The 17257-nt window shown below is 45.6% G+C and overlaps 1 protein-coding gene and 1 long non-coding RNA gene across 2 annotated transcripts in view; one reads left to right on the top strand and one right to left on the bottom strand.

Moving 5' to 3' along the window:
- LOC118352984 (uncharacterized) overlaps positions 1–17257 on the top strand; it is a 42490-nt gene that overhangs the window by 18804 nt on the left and 6429 nt on the right. Inside the window, exon 2 of the long non-coding RNA XR_004811056.2 lies at positions 1888–1974. This is a non-coding gene — a long non-coding RNA (uncharacterized LOC118352984). The remainder of the gene's footprint in view (positions 1–1887; positions 1975–17257) is intronic.
- Positions 5711–17257, bottom strand: part of BACE2 (beta-secretase 2) — a 79771-nt gene continuing 68224 nt past the window's right edge. Inside the window, exon 9 of the mRNA XM_025449756.3 lies at positions 5711–6199. Within this exon, the coding sequence (XP_025305541.1) occupies positions 5946–6199 (254 nt within the window). The 3' untranslated portion in view covers positions 5711–5945. The remainder of the gene's footprint in view (positions 6200–17257) is intronic.

Below are 17257 nucleotides of genomic sequence, written 5' to 3'. Positions count from 1 at the left end.
CTTTTGTAAACCCATCATTTGTAATTATATATCATTGTAAATCGATATTGGAGGACACCCGTGTGTCACATACAATTTCCACTTTACCAGCTCATCCACTTTTGATCCTGTACAAATAACTCTCCCTCTGCAAAGGGAGCTGACCCATCTCCTCACCGCCCTGCAGGCGTGGACAAACCCTGATCAGCAGACTTTTAGAGGTGAGACAGGGATTTTACTGACACCTTTGCTGTATCCTGAGAGGCCAGCTGGGCACAACTACACTCACAGTTTGGGCAATGGTGCCCAACAAGTACCCAAGGGCTTTCAGGGACACGTGGTGGCCCTCAAGCATCAAAGGTCAGGTACCCAGGAGCCGTCCTTGCAGGCTAGGTCTGAATTTATCAGGAATCTATATGTGCCTCCTACCCCAGTCCTTGGCTACAGGGAGGTCTTTAAGACCAAATGTGCTGCAAAAATCACATGGTACAACGTAGTTTAGAAACATAGGTCATCTGGGCATGCCTGGGTGACTCAGGGGTGAAGCATCTGCCTTCGGCTCACGGCGTGACCCCGGGGTCCTGGGATCGAGTCCCGCATCCCGCATCCAGGTACCCAGGAGCCTGCTTCTCCCTCTGCCTGTGTCTCTGCCTCTCATGAATAAATAAGTAAAATCTTAAAACAAAACAAAACAAAACAAAAAACCCACAGGTCATCTGAATGTAATACTCAGAAGAAGCCCAGAGAATGCTCAGGGGTAGGAACACTGTATTGATTGGTTGAGGACACATGTCCTTGATACTCAGAATTACCCCCAGTAACTCATGTGACTAGAGGTTTTGCAGACACACTGGTGTCACAATATGGCTGACCCACCCCAGGATGACACTCGTACCAAACCAGGGCATGTTCCCAAGCCCCGGCTTGCGTTCACTAGGACACCAGGGGAGCCTAATGACGTTTGCTGATTCTAACTAGGACCAGGGTGAGCTCCAGGATGGCACGGCCCTGTGGGATGCCACAAGGCCACACTGATGCATGGGGGCTCAGGGGCTGACACTTGTTTCTGCAAGTGTCTCTGACAGCAGGTGTTCTAGAGAACAAATGAGGTCAGGAACCTGTCACATTCTTTCTGAATCAGTGGGTTGCCCTGGCAGGGTTGGGTGGATACGGCTCTGAGTCGCTCTGGCTTTCAATGCAACTATCAGATGCTCAGACCCCAAAGGTAACTGCCAACTACCTGCTCTGGCTTCAGCTTTTTTTTTTTTTTTTTTAAAGATTTTATTTATTTATTCATGAGAGACACACAGAGAAGAGACACAGGCAGAGGGAGAAGCAGGCTCCTTGCAGGGAGCCTGACTTGGGACTTAATCTAGGGTCTCCAGGATCAGGCCCTGGGCTGCAGGCAGCACTAAACCGCTGTGCCACCGGGGCTGCCCTGGCTTCAGCTTTTTGTCCCTGACCTATAAACTTCCCAGTGTGTAACCCTGAACCTACAGCCTAAGGACCATGACTTGCTTGGGACTTCATGCGTCCCTAGTTGTGTTAGAATGCAGGTATTCTAACTACGTCTGTCTGCAAAGCAAGTTTCTCTTTGACAAACTTCAAATCCTGAGAGGTTCCTTTGGAACATTCCTGAAAAATAGGGGTGTGAAAAAAAATCATTTCCACCGTTGGAGTTGAGTTGCCTAGCACACCCTGGAACGTCCTCATAGTTCGCCCAGACCTTTGCAGTCATCTGTTGACCAAAGGATATGACTTCCTTCCCCACCTCCCTTCCCACATTCTAGAACTTTCCAAGGCCCAACCATCCCCTTCCCTGTTCTTCGAATGAACCAATCTTCACCTGGCTCGGGTAATGGGACGCGTAAGTCACATTCTCACTTTGTCTGTGTTGACATCCGACAGATGACTGCAGCTCAAGTACTCCTGAAGTTCGGCCTTTGCTGCTGCGTAGAATAAACCACATCTCCAGCTGACACAGCAGCTTTACCGGTAAGAGAAATCTGAGGACTCCTGGAGTTAATTCAAGCAACTTCTCCAGAACAGCTACTTCTGCTTATTTCATCCGCATACTTTTGATTACGTTTTTATTTTCCTTCCCTGCTCTCAAAATGCATTTTTCCTGCTTGCCATTTAATTGATAAACTGCCATTAAGTCCAAATTTGAAATTCTTAAAACCCACTAGGAAAGGTACACAATAGCGTCTGCTGTTGTGGAGTTTCCTTGGCTCCACAAGTCTAGTGTCTCCCCAATTTTACATTTTAAGATGTTTAGTTGTTTTTCCTAAAAAAGAAAAAAAAATCAGTGGCAAGCGTTTTGTCTGTAATCTTCTAATAAGTTTGTGCAGGACAAAAAGCACACTTCAGTCCACCCAAGTATCTGGTTTTCACTAAGAAGGAGAGGTTGGTGAGACTCGATCGGTATTGCTTATGGAACAGGCTTTTTTTGGGGGGTGGGGAGCAGTGATTTATTCCCCGTGACATCGCGTGGCCCTAAGCCAGAACTTAGAACTGAACCTCGCTTGGCAATCCACCATGCAGGAACCTGGGAGGAGGAGCGTGACAAATTTTCATTTTGCACAGGAACCTATTAAATTATGGAATAGTCCTCTCTCACTTCTTCCATACGTTAATGCGATCCCTAAATCAGAACAACTTGCAAAATCTATTACCCGAGCTCTACGGAGCTCTTGATGCTGCACTGCTGGGGATTACTTCCATAATCTTGAACCGTAACTGACCCCAAACTGATCTCACACCAAAAACTCTGCATCTCACAATGAGTCAGGTAAAATCCTTCCAAATGTTTGGGAGTAGAACGCGTTCCGGAAAACATTCCCAGAAGTCACATGCCAAGAATCTGTTTCTATAATGCCAGGTACTTGTTTTTTGGTTCAGAAGAAATACAACATAGTGTACAGTAAAGTATCACCTTATTAAAAAACAAAAAAACAACACACTGTTCACGAAGAAGCATCCATTTCTCATGGGCGAGTTGACAGGGTTTGACAAAGGCACAAAGCTAAATGCAGTTTTCAGGGAAGGACCGTCTTCCAGCATTTTCCACAGTAGGTTACAAGGTAAAAATGACACCCTCAGATGACTGCTACTTCCTTTCCTGTTCAAAGCAAGCCTCTTTGAAGGTTTTCCAAGCTCAGCATCGATTTACATAACTCGAGGAGGTAGGTGTCACTAACCAGGGTTTTGACTCAAAGTCCAATTTTCGACAGTAAGGCATGCCAGGAAAATGTCCCACATTCAATTGTCTGTTTCATTCTTGTTGCTAAGTTATGCTTTTGTAATTTAAGTATTTCCATTAAAATGTCACATCCAATGACATCTGAGATGAAAAGGTGGAGAAATCTGATATGAAATACAGAGCGTTATAGCAAACTTCATTCAAATTCCCTAGCTTGAAATCTGCCGTGCTATTATCATGTATTCTGGGAACAGCGCCTGCTGATCCGCTGTAGCAGAAACGTTCCCCAGCTCAGAAACCTAATACGAGAAACTGGAACAGAAGACGCCTGTGTGAAGGAATAAGCAGCCAAATGAACCAGGTCATCTCAGCAACTCCTTCCTTTTATTTCAAAGGGTCCGGATTTTCACAGCAAGTGGAAGGTCCACTCTGGGAGGGCTGCTTTCCCTTCTGTGTAAAGTGAACTACAAAATGGGATCCCATGAGGGGTGCCCGAGGGGCTCAGCGGTTGAGCATCTGCCTTTGGCTCAGGTAGTGATCCTGGGGTCCTGGGATCGAGTCCCACATTGGGCTCCCCTCAGGGAGCCTGCTTCTCCCTCTGCCTGTGTCTCTGCTGCTCTCTCTGTCTCTCATGAGTAAATAAATTAAAAATCTTAAAAAAAAAAAAAAAAAGGGAACCCATGAAAAAGCCCACAGAACTAGAGAATTAGACTTTCAGAGATTCCTAACTCTGAAATGTATTTTGAAACTACTACCACTCACCTAGCTGACACCAGACATGATAAGGAGCATCTGGTAACAGAACCCCATGTCAAGAAGGCCTCGTACACACCATACCCAAAGTGTTTTTTGAAGAGTATGCAGAAGGTTCATCTTCTTTTTCTTTTTAAGATTTTATTTATTTATTCATGAGAGACACAGAGAGAGAGGCAGAGACCCAGGCAGAGGGAGAAGCAGGCTCCCTGCAGGGAGCCTGATGCGGGACTCAATCCCAGGACCCCGGGATCACAGGGGGTCAAAGGCAGACGCTCAACCACTGAGCCACCCAGGGATCCCAGAAGGTTCATGTTCTAAGAGTCAACTCAAACCTTCTGTTGCTGGAGCGTCTGCAAGGACGCCGTGACATGTGTAAGTGATCCCATATCTCTTTGGTCATATATTCTTCAGTATGGACGTGCCCTGGTCCAGTGAGTGGAGCAAATGGCTGAAACACTCACAAGCAGCCTACCTTGAATATAAATGACAATCCAACCAGAAGAGATACTCCCGTTAGCCCCTCCAGTAGGCTTCTATCGTATATCCAACTCATCCCAATAGCAACGCAAAGCCAATGTTACACTTGGCACACAAACAAGAGAAGGGATATTGGCTTTGAACCCTTCTTCTAATTATAACTGATCACAGAAGGCTGACTACATCAAGTTAAGGATTCTGCTTTTTTTTTTTTTTTTTTTTTTTTTGGCGAAGAAATGAATTTCTTCATCAAGTAAATGATAGTAAGGGGGAGGTTCCCCAAATAAGGAGAGCACTGGATACCTACCTCGTCGCCAAAAACTGAACATGCCAAAGGGAGGGAGCATGTGGGTCATCACCTCCACAGATATGTTTACGTGGATTCGGGCAGCTGGGCTGGAGTCTTGGGGTTTCTGCAAATGCAAACATACAGTCTGAAAGCGTGGAAGACGTTCCTTCAGGTCCTCCATGTGTCTTGTGGCTTCCTTCCCCCAAGAGTTGGTCAGAAGGCTGGGTGTTTAGCCATTTCCCCATTTCCCTCAAGGGTAACAATCAACCTACCTACAGAGATTTGGAAAAACAAACAACTAAGCTAGTGAAGTAGGATTTCTTTTTTCTCACCAAAACACGTTTGGTTAATTTTAAGTAAGAGCGGTGAGCATTTGACACAATGGCCCGCTTGGCAACAGAATGGCACCTGTTACCCTCGCCTGTTGGAAGGAGGGTTCCTTCAGGAGGGCAAGAGCTGGCACCAGGCTGCCTGCAGCCCCACCCGGGCACAGGGCCCCCCCGGCAAAGTCTCCACAGAGGTAACTTTTTATTTTATACCAAGACTACAGAAGCACCGAGTACAAAAGAGTAGGTTTCCTTCCCACTCTACCATGACAGGCAAAGGCTTTCCATCTTCTGAAGAGGCTGGTGAAGACTGTTGAGTGACGTTCCCCTCCAAAAGGATTCGGGCTCCCACTCAGAGCACAGAGAGACCCAGAACAAGGCTCTGTTTCCGACTCAGAAGCAGGCAGGACGGTGAGATCGTCAGGCCCCAGGCTGCTTCTCCTGCCACCACATTGTACACTCTGAGCCAAGCCAGGTTGAGGCCTGGTGCAAAATACCCTTAAATGCAATGAATACGAGCTTCCCATGAGCTAAGAGGAGGTATGAACCATATGCGCTCATCTCTCCAGAGACGGAAGAGGAGAACTAGCCAAAGCTTGCCTTTTTTTTTTTTTTTTGGGTGGCACACCTAGACAGTTTGGCATAACCAGTCACATAAAGCCTGAAGCCCAATTCACTCTGTTTTGGTTTAGAATGAGGTGTTTTTTATTATAACTTTTCTTGGAAGTGAGGGAGAAGAAGGAAGCTTTAAAATCAAGAATCAAAATACAGTGAATCTGGAAGGCATCTAGGAGCAGAACAGATTTAAGACTAGTGGACACAGGAAGCGACCCTGCCTTACGGCCCCGCCTGCTCCACCTGAAACGTCATTCTCGTAACAGAGAGTTCGAGGCCGCTAGAGTTCAGGCTTCACTCTTCACTTCCAGCGATGCCGGACGAGAGAGGACTCGTCATTGACAACCTCGGGATCGCGGGGCAGGTGCCGACACCGGAAGGGAAGTAGCAGCAGGACGATTAGGATAAGAAGGATGATTCCACACACGCTCATGAGAGTATAGGAGACGATCCACAAAATGGGCTCATTCAAAGGCAGGGCGGGGACGCAGTTGCTGGCTATGTCGTCTGTCGAGAAAGGCCCAGAAATTTCAGACACTGGAGCACCTGCAATTTCTGAGGAGACAGAAAGGGGTGGGGGTGGGTTGAAATCCACAGCTGTGAAATGAGCAGCCTGTCCGTACCCTTTGACAAAACAGATAACACTTGCTTTACAAAACCACGGCCTCACGGGGCAGGAGCCAGTGGCTTGGGCACTGGGCATGTCCCAAGGGTGGCTGCACCCTGTGACAGTGCACCTTCTGATGGGCCAGCCCCCACCTCCAAGCACAGCATGTTTCAAGAACTGCAGGTGTTGAACCTACATGGTAGGAGGGCAATGGGGACAAGGGCTGGTACAGAAGCATCAGGTGCTCTGGGGAGGCCCAGGATGCAGAGCCCCACAGGTGAGGGCACAGAGCCCCCCACAGGTAAGGGCACAGAGCCATCTGCAGGTGAGGGCACAGAACCCCCCACAGGTGAGGCCGCAGAGCCCCGCAGGTGAGGCTACAGAGCCCCGCAGGTGAGGCCGCAGAGCCCCCTGCAGGTGAGGCTAGAGGGTCTCCCACACATGAGGCCGCAGACCCCCCCCCCTCCCGCAGGTGAGGCCACAGAGCCCTACAGGTGAGGGCGCAGAGTCCCCCGTAGGTGATGCCACAGAGCACCCCACAGGTGAGGCTACAGAGCCCCCTGCAGGTGAGGCCGCAGAGCCCCCCACAGGTGAAGGCACAGGTGAGGGTGCAGAGCTCAGTGCCTGGTGAGGACAGGGGTGTCGGCTGCTGGGAGGGAGGGGGGCAGAGGTAAGTCGGGAGTGCAGCGGGAGCTGGGAGGCAAGGGGAGGAGCAGTCAACCTGACTCGTGCGCTCGGATGACTGTCCTCATCATCAGCCCGACCTGCACTCTGAAGGGGCCTCTAAACCGCCCGGTCAGTCCAGGAGATCCTGCCCTGCCCCACACCTGTCCCGCGTCCCACCCGCAGCGTATGCAGGATCCAGAATCGGGAATGGTCCGTGAGGGCAACAGGGAATTCGCTGCCTCCCCGTAACAAAGGCGAACGCAGCTGCAATCCACCTGGCCACAGCTGCCAGCGGGCTCTGGGCAACGCTCTTGGGGGGGGGGGGAGGCGGCGCAGAGATCTCTTAAAGCAGGTTCGGGGATTATCAGGATTTCATGTCTCTCCATCAGGCATATCTGCCCTTCTCATTAGAATAGAATTTATGTGGCATTTTACATTTCACTTGGAAAAGGAAAAAGGCCCTGTTACCCACCTCACCCATGTTTAATTGCAGAAATGAACATTTAGACACGAAAAAGCAATGTTGCTAGGCATTTCGTTTCTCTGTAACTAAAGCCTCAAGACCCGAAGGCCTGCCAAATCACATCCATTTTTTTTTTAATTGAGGAAAGAAAATGTAAAATAACAATACAACGAAGGCCTTAACAGAATGGTTTAAAGTGAGGGAAAGACCAGTCTCGATTAGAACATTTTCTTGCTCACATTTGTGTGGATTCACGGCTGCTTCCACGTGTGCTGGAAGAGCCGAGCGCTGCACAAGAGCCTGTGTAGACTCCGGGCCCCGGGGAGGCAGGCCTTCTGTTCACCCAGAGCCCAAGTGCCCACAGCTGAAGCCATCATTTAAAACAGACTCCTTGGCTATTTGCATTTGTATTACAATTTCTATCTTTTTTTCCCCTGGTTTGTAAGAATCCTTTACGTTGTAGAAACTTAAGTAGCAAATGTCTTCCCACAGCAGGTCATCTGTCTTCTTAAAAATTGACTTGCTTTATGAACGGAGACGCTTTCTCTCTCTCTCTCTCTCTCTCTCTCTCTCTCTCTCTCTCACACACACACACACACACACACACACACACACACACGCCAGTGAAGAACACTTAGTGCCAAGTCACCAAAGCCACCGCCTGGCCCAACAGAAGGCGACAAAAAATCACCCAAAACCAGTTTTACTTCCTAACAAGGTGGAGTCAGAGGGGCCAGATTTACCCCAGACCCGAAACAACTAAAATACTGGACAAAGCACACAAAGAAACAAAGGCTCTGGAGATATTGCCAACTGAGCAAAGAGCATGAACCCCCGACAGATGGAAGACAGATGAAGGGAGCCCGGCAGGTGCTTTGAGAACATTTTTGGGTTGTGGTGCTGGGAGGGGGGATGAAGGCAGGGCTGGGGGTAAGGCTGGGGGGCAGGGCAGGGCCTCTGTTGGAGTTCAAGGACAGAAGGCAGCTGCAGATAGAAATCCCACACATCTCCTCGGGGCCCCCCCAAGCCTTCAGCCGAGTGCTGACCAAAAATGAACGGAAGGCCAGAGGACCAGTTGAAAGGACTAAAAGGAACAGGGCTTGAAGCCCACAGGTAGGACTCAGAACAGTACCTACTGCCAACTGCTTCCCATTTACTCTGTTTCCCAGAGTGGAAAAACAAAACAAAACAAAAAACCATAGGGGTCGGTCCTCTGTCCCCGGTGGTCGGGGGGAAGGAACCACATGCTGCACACTGCCCTGATCTTATCCAAAGAAGCTTCAAAGCAAGACAAGGCATGACCCTAAGCAACTTAAATGTGACCCAGGACAAATCTCAAGAAGACTTGTAAGAACACAGAAGGATTCGGCACTCTTTTGGGTCCCTGGACCCAATTTCAATGTGTTGGGGATCAAATTACCAATAAACAATTCCCACACACCAGCAGGGTGTCCAAGAATTCAACTCAATCCTGACACCACCTACTCAGAAGCAGCATCAGATCCCACACGTTAAAGATTCAGTCCTATGAGCCCCACCCCCAACTTCAGATGAGAGTTTAAAGCCCATGGTGTCACCTGTGCCTCTGACCCACTGGCTACAGATTGGAGGCTCCAACCCACCCCCACCTTGGGACGGAATAATTAGCCAGAGCGGCTCACAGAACTCAGAGAAACAGGTCACTTGAGGTTACTGGGTTAGTAGTAAAGGACAGACTCAACAGCCAGAAAGGGAAGAGATGCCCAGGGTGAGGTCTGGGGGCAGGGGTGGAGCTCCCGTGCCAACCCTCCCCACAGCTCCACCTCGGGCTCCCTAGCCCCGAAGCGCTCCAAAACCTCCCCTTTTGCGGTTTTTCTGGTGGCTTTGTGGCACAGACACAATGGGTGGAGTCAAAGGCCAGTGGAAATGGTTGAACCCCCAGTGGTTCTCCTTCCCTGGAGCTCAGGGGGTGGGGCTCAAAGTTCTAACCCTAATGCTGGGCCAGCCCTTCCCTGAGATGCTTTTAAGTCACCTTATTAACATCACAAAAGACAGTTTCTCTCTCTCTCTCTCTCTCTCTCTCTCTCTCTCTCTCTCTCTCTCTCCCCCCTCCTCGTTAGGAAATCCCAGGAACTTCTGGAGCTCTGTGCCAGAGATGGAGACAAATACCAAATACATAGTTCTTGTAAATCGTAATATCACAAAGCAACTGACAGGATGAAGTTTGCAATGTCTGGCATCCAATACAAAATTTCCAAGTATGCAAAGAAGCAGGAAAACACAATTCAGAAGTCATGGCCAAGTAAAAAAATACAATTCTAACAAGGCGGGGGTGGGGGGGGAATCCATCATTCAAAGCATGGCAAGAAATGACACAGATGGTAGTATTAGGAGATGGGCTATGAAGATGGTTATTGCATTCTGCTCGGGACGCTGGAGGGAATATCAGAGACACAGGAGCTGTAAGAATGTCAGATGTGTTAAGTAGAGACACAGAAGCTATAATTAAGACCTAAGTCAAATTTCTAGGGATAAAAATTGACAGTATGTGAGACAAGACGTACACTGCATGGTATTAATAGTATATATATCTGCAGGGGGAGAAAAAAAGACTAGCAAACTTGAAAACATAGCAGTGGAACTATCCATGAAACAGAACAAAATCCTGAAAACATAAGGGGAAAACAGCAGTAAACTGTGGAAACATATGAAGAGGCTCAGCATCCCTGTAGTCAGAGGACCCCGATAGGAGGGGCAGGAGGCAGAAAACATATCTGAAGAAATAATACCGAAAACCTTTCCAAACTTGAGGGAAACCATAAACCTACAGTTCCAAGAGGCTCAGAGATCCCCAAGCACGAAAAAACAAGAATTAGATGATGCCAGTGAACCGCTGAAAACTGGTGATAAGGAGAAAATCTTAAACGCACAGAAAATACAAGCAAAACAAAATATTCTGTACAGGAATTAGAACTAATTTCATCTCAGAAATAACACAAGTGATAAGAATGTGGGGGTGACATCCTTAAGGGCTGGAAGGGAAAACCTCACCAACCCAGAGTTCTGTACCAAGCAGAAGTATCTTTCAAAGCAAAGATAAAAGATGTTCTGAGACATACACAGGCTGAAAGGATTTATCACGAGAAGAGACACACACACTAGAGTCTTGTCCAGCCTTAAAGGAGGAGATCCTGCCACATTTGTGGCCACGTGGATACACCTGGAGGACACAATGCCTAGCGAAATGAGCCAGAGAGAGGAATACAAATTCCGTAGGATCTCACTGTACATGGAAACTAAAAGAGTCCAACTCAGCAGCAGAGAGTGGAATGGTGGGTGTAGATCTTATGTGTTCTCACTTGTGGGGGGAGGGAGAGAGAGAGAGAGAGAGTGAGAGGACAGGAAAGGAAAGGAGAGGGGAAGGGAGGAGAGGGGGAAAGGGGAGGAGGGAGAGAGGGGAGGAGAGAGGAGAGGAGGGGAGGGGAGAGGAGGGGAGGGGAGGACAGGGAAGGGAAAGAAGAAAGAAATTAGAAAGAGAAGAGAAAGGAAGAAAGAAAGAAGAAAGAAAAGAAATGAAAAAAGGAGGAAAGAGAAACGGAAAAGAAAGGAAGGAAGACAGACAATGGTACCCACGTGAGATGATGGATATGCAGCTGGTGGTGATCATTTTACAACACGTACATACAGGAAAACATCAAGTTGTATACCTTAAATGTTCCTAGCTTTTCTGTGTCAGTTACACCTCCATAAAGCTGAAAAAAAAAAAAAGAAAAGAAAGAAAGAAAGAAAAGAAAGAAAGAAAGAAGAAATCGCCAATCAATGTGCACTGAAATCACACTAACAGAAGGCCTTCAAGCAGAAGGTCAAGGATGTCAGCTGGAGACCGGGATGTACACAAAGGAACGATGAGCACCAGACGCGGTAACTATGTAGGCAATTATATCATCTCACTTTTCATCTTAAATACTTAAGGAGATAACTGGCGTCAAGTAAAAATAACACCAGTGTCGTGGGTGGTTTGTAACACACGCATAAGTAAAACGCGCGCAGCAACATCACAAGGGGCGACGTGAGAAGTGCGAGCACGCTCTGGGTCCTTATACTGTACAGAGCAGCAGACCAGGTCTCTCCATGGTGCCCGCTCGGACCCTAGAGCAACCGCTACGATCACACGTCCAGAGTGAGAGCCAGGACACCAGCCGAGGGGGAGAGAGATAAAAACGCTCAATCCAGAAGGAGGCAGGAAAGGGGGAAAAGTACCGATCAATCAATCATCTTGTTATAATCTACACCGGGGGTCCGCAAACTTGTTCCAGAAAGGATCAGAAAGTAAACGTGTTAGGGCTTTTTGGGCCATGGAGGATTTGTCACATTCTTCCCGGATTTCTTTTTTTTTTTTTTCACACCCCTTTAAAAATGTAAAACTGTTTTTTACAAAGGCTGTATATAAAGAAAAAAAAAAAAAAAAAAACCCGACAGGCCAGATTTGGCCTGCAGGCTGTTATCTGCCAATCTCTGGTCTAAACACCCCAAAGACAAAGCAGAGATTGTTGAAGTGAATTAGAGAAAAAGCAAGACCTGACTATTTGCTCCCAAGCAGCGCATTTTAGATGTAGATAGTCAACTACATTGAAAGACACAGGATGGAAAAAGATGCGTGAAGCTAATGCTAATCAAAGGTAATGTGGAGTGAGGGGCACCTGGGGGGAGGGGGCGCTCATCAGTGGAGCATCTGCCTTCAGCTCAGGTCGTGATCCCGGGGTCTTGGAATCGAGTCCTGCATTGGGCTCCCTGCTCAATGAGGAGCCTGCTTCTCCCCCTTCCTGTGTCTCTACCTTCCTCTCTGTGTCTCTCGTGAATAAATAAATAAAATCTTTTAAAAACCCGAAATATCGAGAAATCTAAAGGAACTAAAATCCACGCTATGTTCTCTGATCACAGTGGAATTTAGTCAGAAGTCAGTGACAGAGAGTGGTCTGCGCTGTGAGCGAGGCGGCAAGCCCCAGAGCAAAGGAGAACCACTGGAGGGGACTGGAGTTTTTCCAATTCACATACATATGTAAAATTCAGCAAACTGGTCCCCAAAACACAAACTGTCCACTTTATAGCAACTATATGTCAATAAAACCATTAAAAAAAAAATCCAACAAATGAGGTAGTCAAAAAAGTATGTCAATGAACAACACATGTGACAGGATTGCACTCAGGCTGAAAAAGAAAAAAAGAAAAAGAAATAGAAGAAGAAAAATGAACCCAAGCCCAGTTCCGCTAGGTACATGGGGGTTTGTTCAATGCTCAAGTTTATATACAGGTTTTCACAGAAACAGATCTACAAAAAAACAAAAACAAGAACAAAAAAATAACAAACAGATCTACAATACAAACGCATCAAAACCCTTGCCGAAGTCAAATTTTCTTCAAAGTACACCTATTACTTTTATATTCAAAAAAAATTTGTTTACATTCCTGAAAAATAGCACCAATTTAAGGTTGTCAGTCAAAATATCTTATCTGAAAACAACCGTGCCCTCACATTTTCTCAACAGCTACTTCCTATCAAAGGAGGGGCGCGTGCCAGCAGAATAGGCAGCTCTTGATCTCGGGGTCCTGAGTTCGCCACATTGAGGGCAGATATTACTTAAATAAATAAATAAATATATATATTTTTAAATTAGAGTTGATTTTAAATTACTTCTTGAATATCTTCAGGAAATGGCATTCATTGGCTGGTCTGTGCACTTGTTTACCTATACTACTAATTCTATGATCCTGGAGTAGATTTTAAGTTTTTATACTGGAATTATTGATGAGGCCACCCTATGCACGGGTGAAGGGCACAGGTCAGACTGCTGGGGTTCAAGTCCAAGTTCCCACGTAGTGAAGTTGTCACCTTGGCCAATATTTTTAACTTCTCTGCTCCTCAGTTTCCCTATCTGTAAAATGGAGAAATTAACAGCACCCACGAATCAGTCTTGCTCAATGGATCACTAGGCTAACCGGAAGGGCACTCAGCACCGTGCCTGGGTAAGCTTGGTGTTTCGTCAGTATCTCCTGTTAATAAATCATTATTTTAAATCTCTCATCGATATCTTGGGTTACGATTTTTAATTATGGTTTCTCTGTCTTACCTCCTGGAAGATCAGTACCCAGTTGATAATAAGCACCAGAGGAAGACACATTAATCTGCTAACCATAAAAAAATCATCATGGCTGGGTACTTTTTTTTTTTTTTTTGCCACAGTATGCAAAATAAAGTGAATGATCTCCTCACACAGACTAAATTGATACAAAGATGCCTTCTGAGTAGCCAGGTTTCACCTGGAAGAATGTTCTGGAGTTTACAGGACAGGCATTCTGGGCCCGGGGCCATTTTGTTGTGCAACCACATGAGAACCACTCAGCACCCCCAGTTCTCACGGTTCTTTTCTATAAAATGAGGAATGAGGGCGACCTAAACCCTGTCTTTGGGGCCCCTGGCGTTGGCATCTTTTCATTGTATTCTAAGTAGGTGGAGGAGGCCTATCTCTGCAACTCTGCTCTTAACAGCTAAGTTTCCTATTTTTAAACATGAATATGTACCAGATGATCCACTTTCAACCTGCAGCAAGGAAAATTCGCAGTGAAATGACTGCCACAATCTATGATGAGTCTCAAGTTGTAAAAGCTGAAATCTATACGGCTCTTGGGTGCTAAATGTCTCAATCTATAAAAAGAGATGGGTGGTATTTCAGAAGCTTTGGATACATTAAGAGAGAGCTGTCACTCTTAACACTCTATTATCTTCCTAGTTATAGGATACTTGGCCCGGGCAGCACAGAGGCAGCTGAAAGTGCTGCAGCCTCTAACATCTGCCCCTGGGATGGGAGGCTCTCTATCTGCGGACGCCCCAGGTTGGCCAGCTCCATGGCACATGGTGACCACCGCCTTATTTATGTGGCTCTGAGACTAGAATAGTGACGCTTCGTAGGGGTTGGGGGGGGGGGTGGGTGAGGCGAGGAGAGGCAGGGCAGCATAAGAGAAGCATCTGTGGATCTTTTTCCAAAATAACCATCACCCTCCCACCCACCACCATTCTGATACACCCTGGCTGAAAAAGGAGGGGAGGGTGTGGGCCATAATGTATTTTGAAAAGCTCCCCAGGAAAAGTCTTCAAAGAGATCCCACTCACTGCTCTCCTTCCCACCCTGCCCCAACCCTTATAGAAAAGCCTAATCCTATCGCGAAGTGTTGTCTGACAAACACCAATTATTACGAAAACCAAATAAAAGGCATCAAGAGAAAAGGGAAGCTCCCAAAGATTTGGGCTCCGCCAAGTGCTAGCTGGCACCAAGGTAGAACTTCCTCCTACTATAACACATAGAAAAGATGATAAACTCGTATTTTTAAATATGTAGATGAGCCTAGAAATAGGCCCTAGAACTGGAGATCCAATGCCCAGGGACAGGGGGAGGGAGGGAGGCAGATTTGACCCCAGCACCACATGGATGGGTGACAGAGACTGATTCACTGGTGGAGGGAGCTGGGAAAATTCTGCCAACACAGAAATCTGACTCTGCCTGAGGCCAGAGGGGCAGAGGGCAAGGAGGGCAAGAAACAATCTCCCATGAGAAAGACAGTCTCCCAACCACAGTGTCACGCATGGAGGGCATCTACATTTACACAGCTTGGGGTAGAAATCCTAAAAGTTCTCGATGCCTCACACTCAGCAGAAATAAATGCAGAGTTGCTTTAACAGCAACATTTTTACAACCCAAGGTGCACTGAACTCTCTCCAAAGGCGGAAAAAAAAAAAAAAAAAAAAGCATGCCCACTAACAATAAGCTCACAACAAAAACTTGCAAAACCAAGTGAGAAACTCCACCAGGAGAGAACTGTAAGCAGATACAAAAACAAAGAGATTAGCTCTCCATAAATGATAGGGACACAGAATATGCTTGAGATTATACTATAGCTGTGTTTACAGTGATTAAAACCTCATGAAAATACTAACAAGATTTTTTTTTGTAACAGGTTGATTTAAAGTTCATAAAGGAAAATACAATTAAGAACAGCAGGGAAGTTCTGAATAAAAAAGAATAATGGGAGGCATCTGGGTAGCTCACTTGGTTTAAGAGACTGCCTTTGGCTCAGGTCATGATCGCAGGGTCCTGAGATCGAGTCCCACATTGGCTCCCTGCTTAGCTGGAGCTTGCTTCTCCCTCTCCATCTGCCACTCCCCATGCTTGTGTTTGTTCTCTTGTTCTCTCTCTCTCTCAAATAAATAAATAGAATCTTTAAAAAAAAGAGTAATGAACAGAAACTAGCACTGTAAGATAAATCAATTGAACAGAACAGAAAGTCCAGAAATAAATATATATCTTTTAAATATTTACTGGAATTTGGAATATGATAATTATGGAATTTCAGATCAGTGGAGAAAATGTGGATTATCTGAAAAATATTACAGGAACAATGTGGTAGTCAGCTTGGGGGCAAAAAAGCTATCCATACAGACTATGTCAAGGTAAATGAAACATGAAAGTATTTGCACAAATCACAAAATAATTTCAATAAAGAAGGTCATTTAAAATGTGACTTCAAACCTAAGAGCCTTAAAACTTAAAAGATTGATATACTTAAAACAAAAGACTGATATATTTAAATACCTCAAACCATTTTTACAATAAAATTCCTCAACAGCAAAGTAAATTTTTAAATAATGTATAACTAAAACATGGATTATAGCTTTTTTCTCCAAATGGTTAATTACTCCATTACACAGAGCTTCTACAAATCAATATAAAAACCTAAAAACCCAATAGAATAGGGAAAATATATGAGCACATAGTTCATAGAAAAGAAAAACAAATGCCCTTGGACACAGGGAAATAAACCCAACCACACATGTAATAAAGTAATTAAATTAAAACTATACCGAGATAATCGTTTCTACCTATCAGATTGGCAAAATTCCCGAAAGTGTGACACTACCCTGTTGGTGATGCTGACTGGGAACTCAGGCCATTATATAACATTCTTAGAAAACTGGTACAACCAGGTATAAAAGAGTACAACCTCCCTGGAAAGCAATGTGACAATATTTATCAAGATTACAAATGCTTATACTCTTTAGCCTGGCAATTCTACTTCCAATAATCTAATCTAGAGATATACTTTCATATGTGTGAGTGAAACATGGTATTACTGTTAATAACAACAGGAGACTAGAAACAACTTAAATATATCATTAAGGAATTGTTAAATCAGAGAACATCCACATAACAGAAGATTATAAGGCTCAAAAAATAATGTGGGAACACTGTGTATATATACATGTATACAATATACATGATTGCCTCTGAGGGTGTGGGGCACTATATTATGCCTTGTATCACTGGAACATTATCTGGCCATTTTCAAAGATCAAATAAAATAATGGAGACAAAGTAAATACAAGCCACAACAAAATTATTACAGAACACTACAGAAAAGTACACTAGTAGATTTGAAAAAGTACAAAGTGGGATTTCTAGAAATGAAAAATACAGCCAATGTAATTTAAAACTCACTGAATAGGTTGGGGCACCCGGGTGCCACAGGTCGTTGGTTGAGGTAAGGCATCGGATTGGACTCTTGGTTTCATCTCAGGCTGTGATCTTGTGGTTGTGGGATGGAGCCCCAGCATGAAGTCTGCCTGAGATTCTCTCTCCTTCTCCCTGCCCCTCTGCCTCTCTCTCACACATGCGCTCTTCTCTTTCTCTCTCTCATGAAGAAATAAAATCTTAAAAAAAACCCTGAGAGAACTAGGACAACCTAGGATGTGTCTGCAGAAACTACACAGAATGCAGCAAAGATAAAGAAAGGAAACTATGAATAAAAGGTTATGGGATGTAAAGGAAAACAAAGAGAAATCTCAAAA

The sequence above is a fragment of the Canis lupus genome, chromosome 31, assembly GCF_003254725.2.
Source record: "Canis lupus dingo isolate Sandy chromosome 31, ASM325472v2, whole genome shotgun sequence".
NCBI classification, from domain to species: Eukaryota; Metazoa; Chordata; class Mammalia; order Carnivora; family Canidae; genus Canis; species Canis lupus.
Note: the sequence above shows the minus strand (reverse complement) of the source record. Positions and strands in the feature narration are given on the sequence as shown.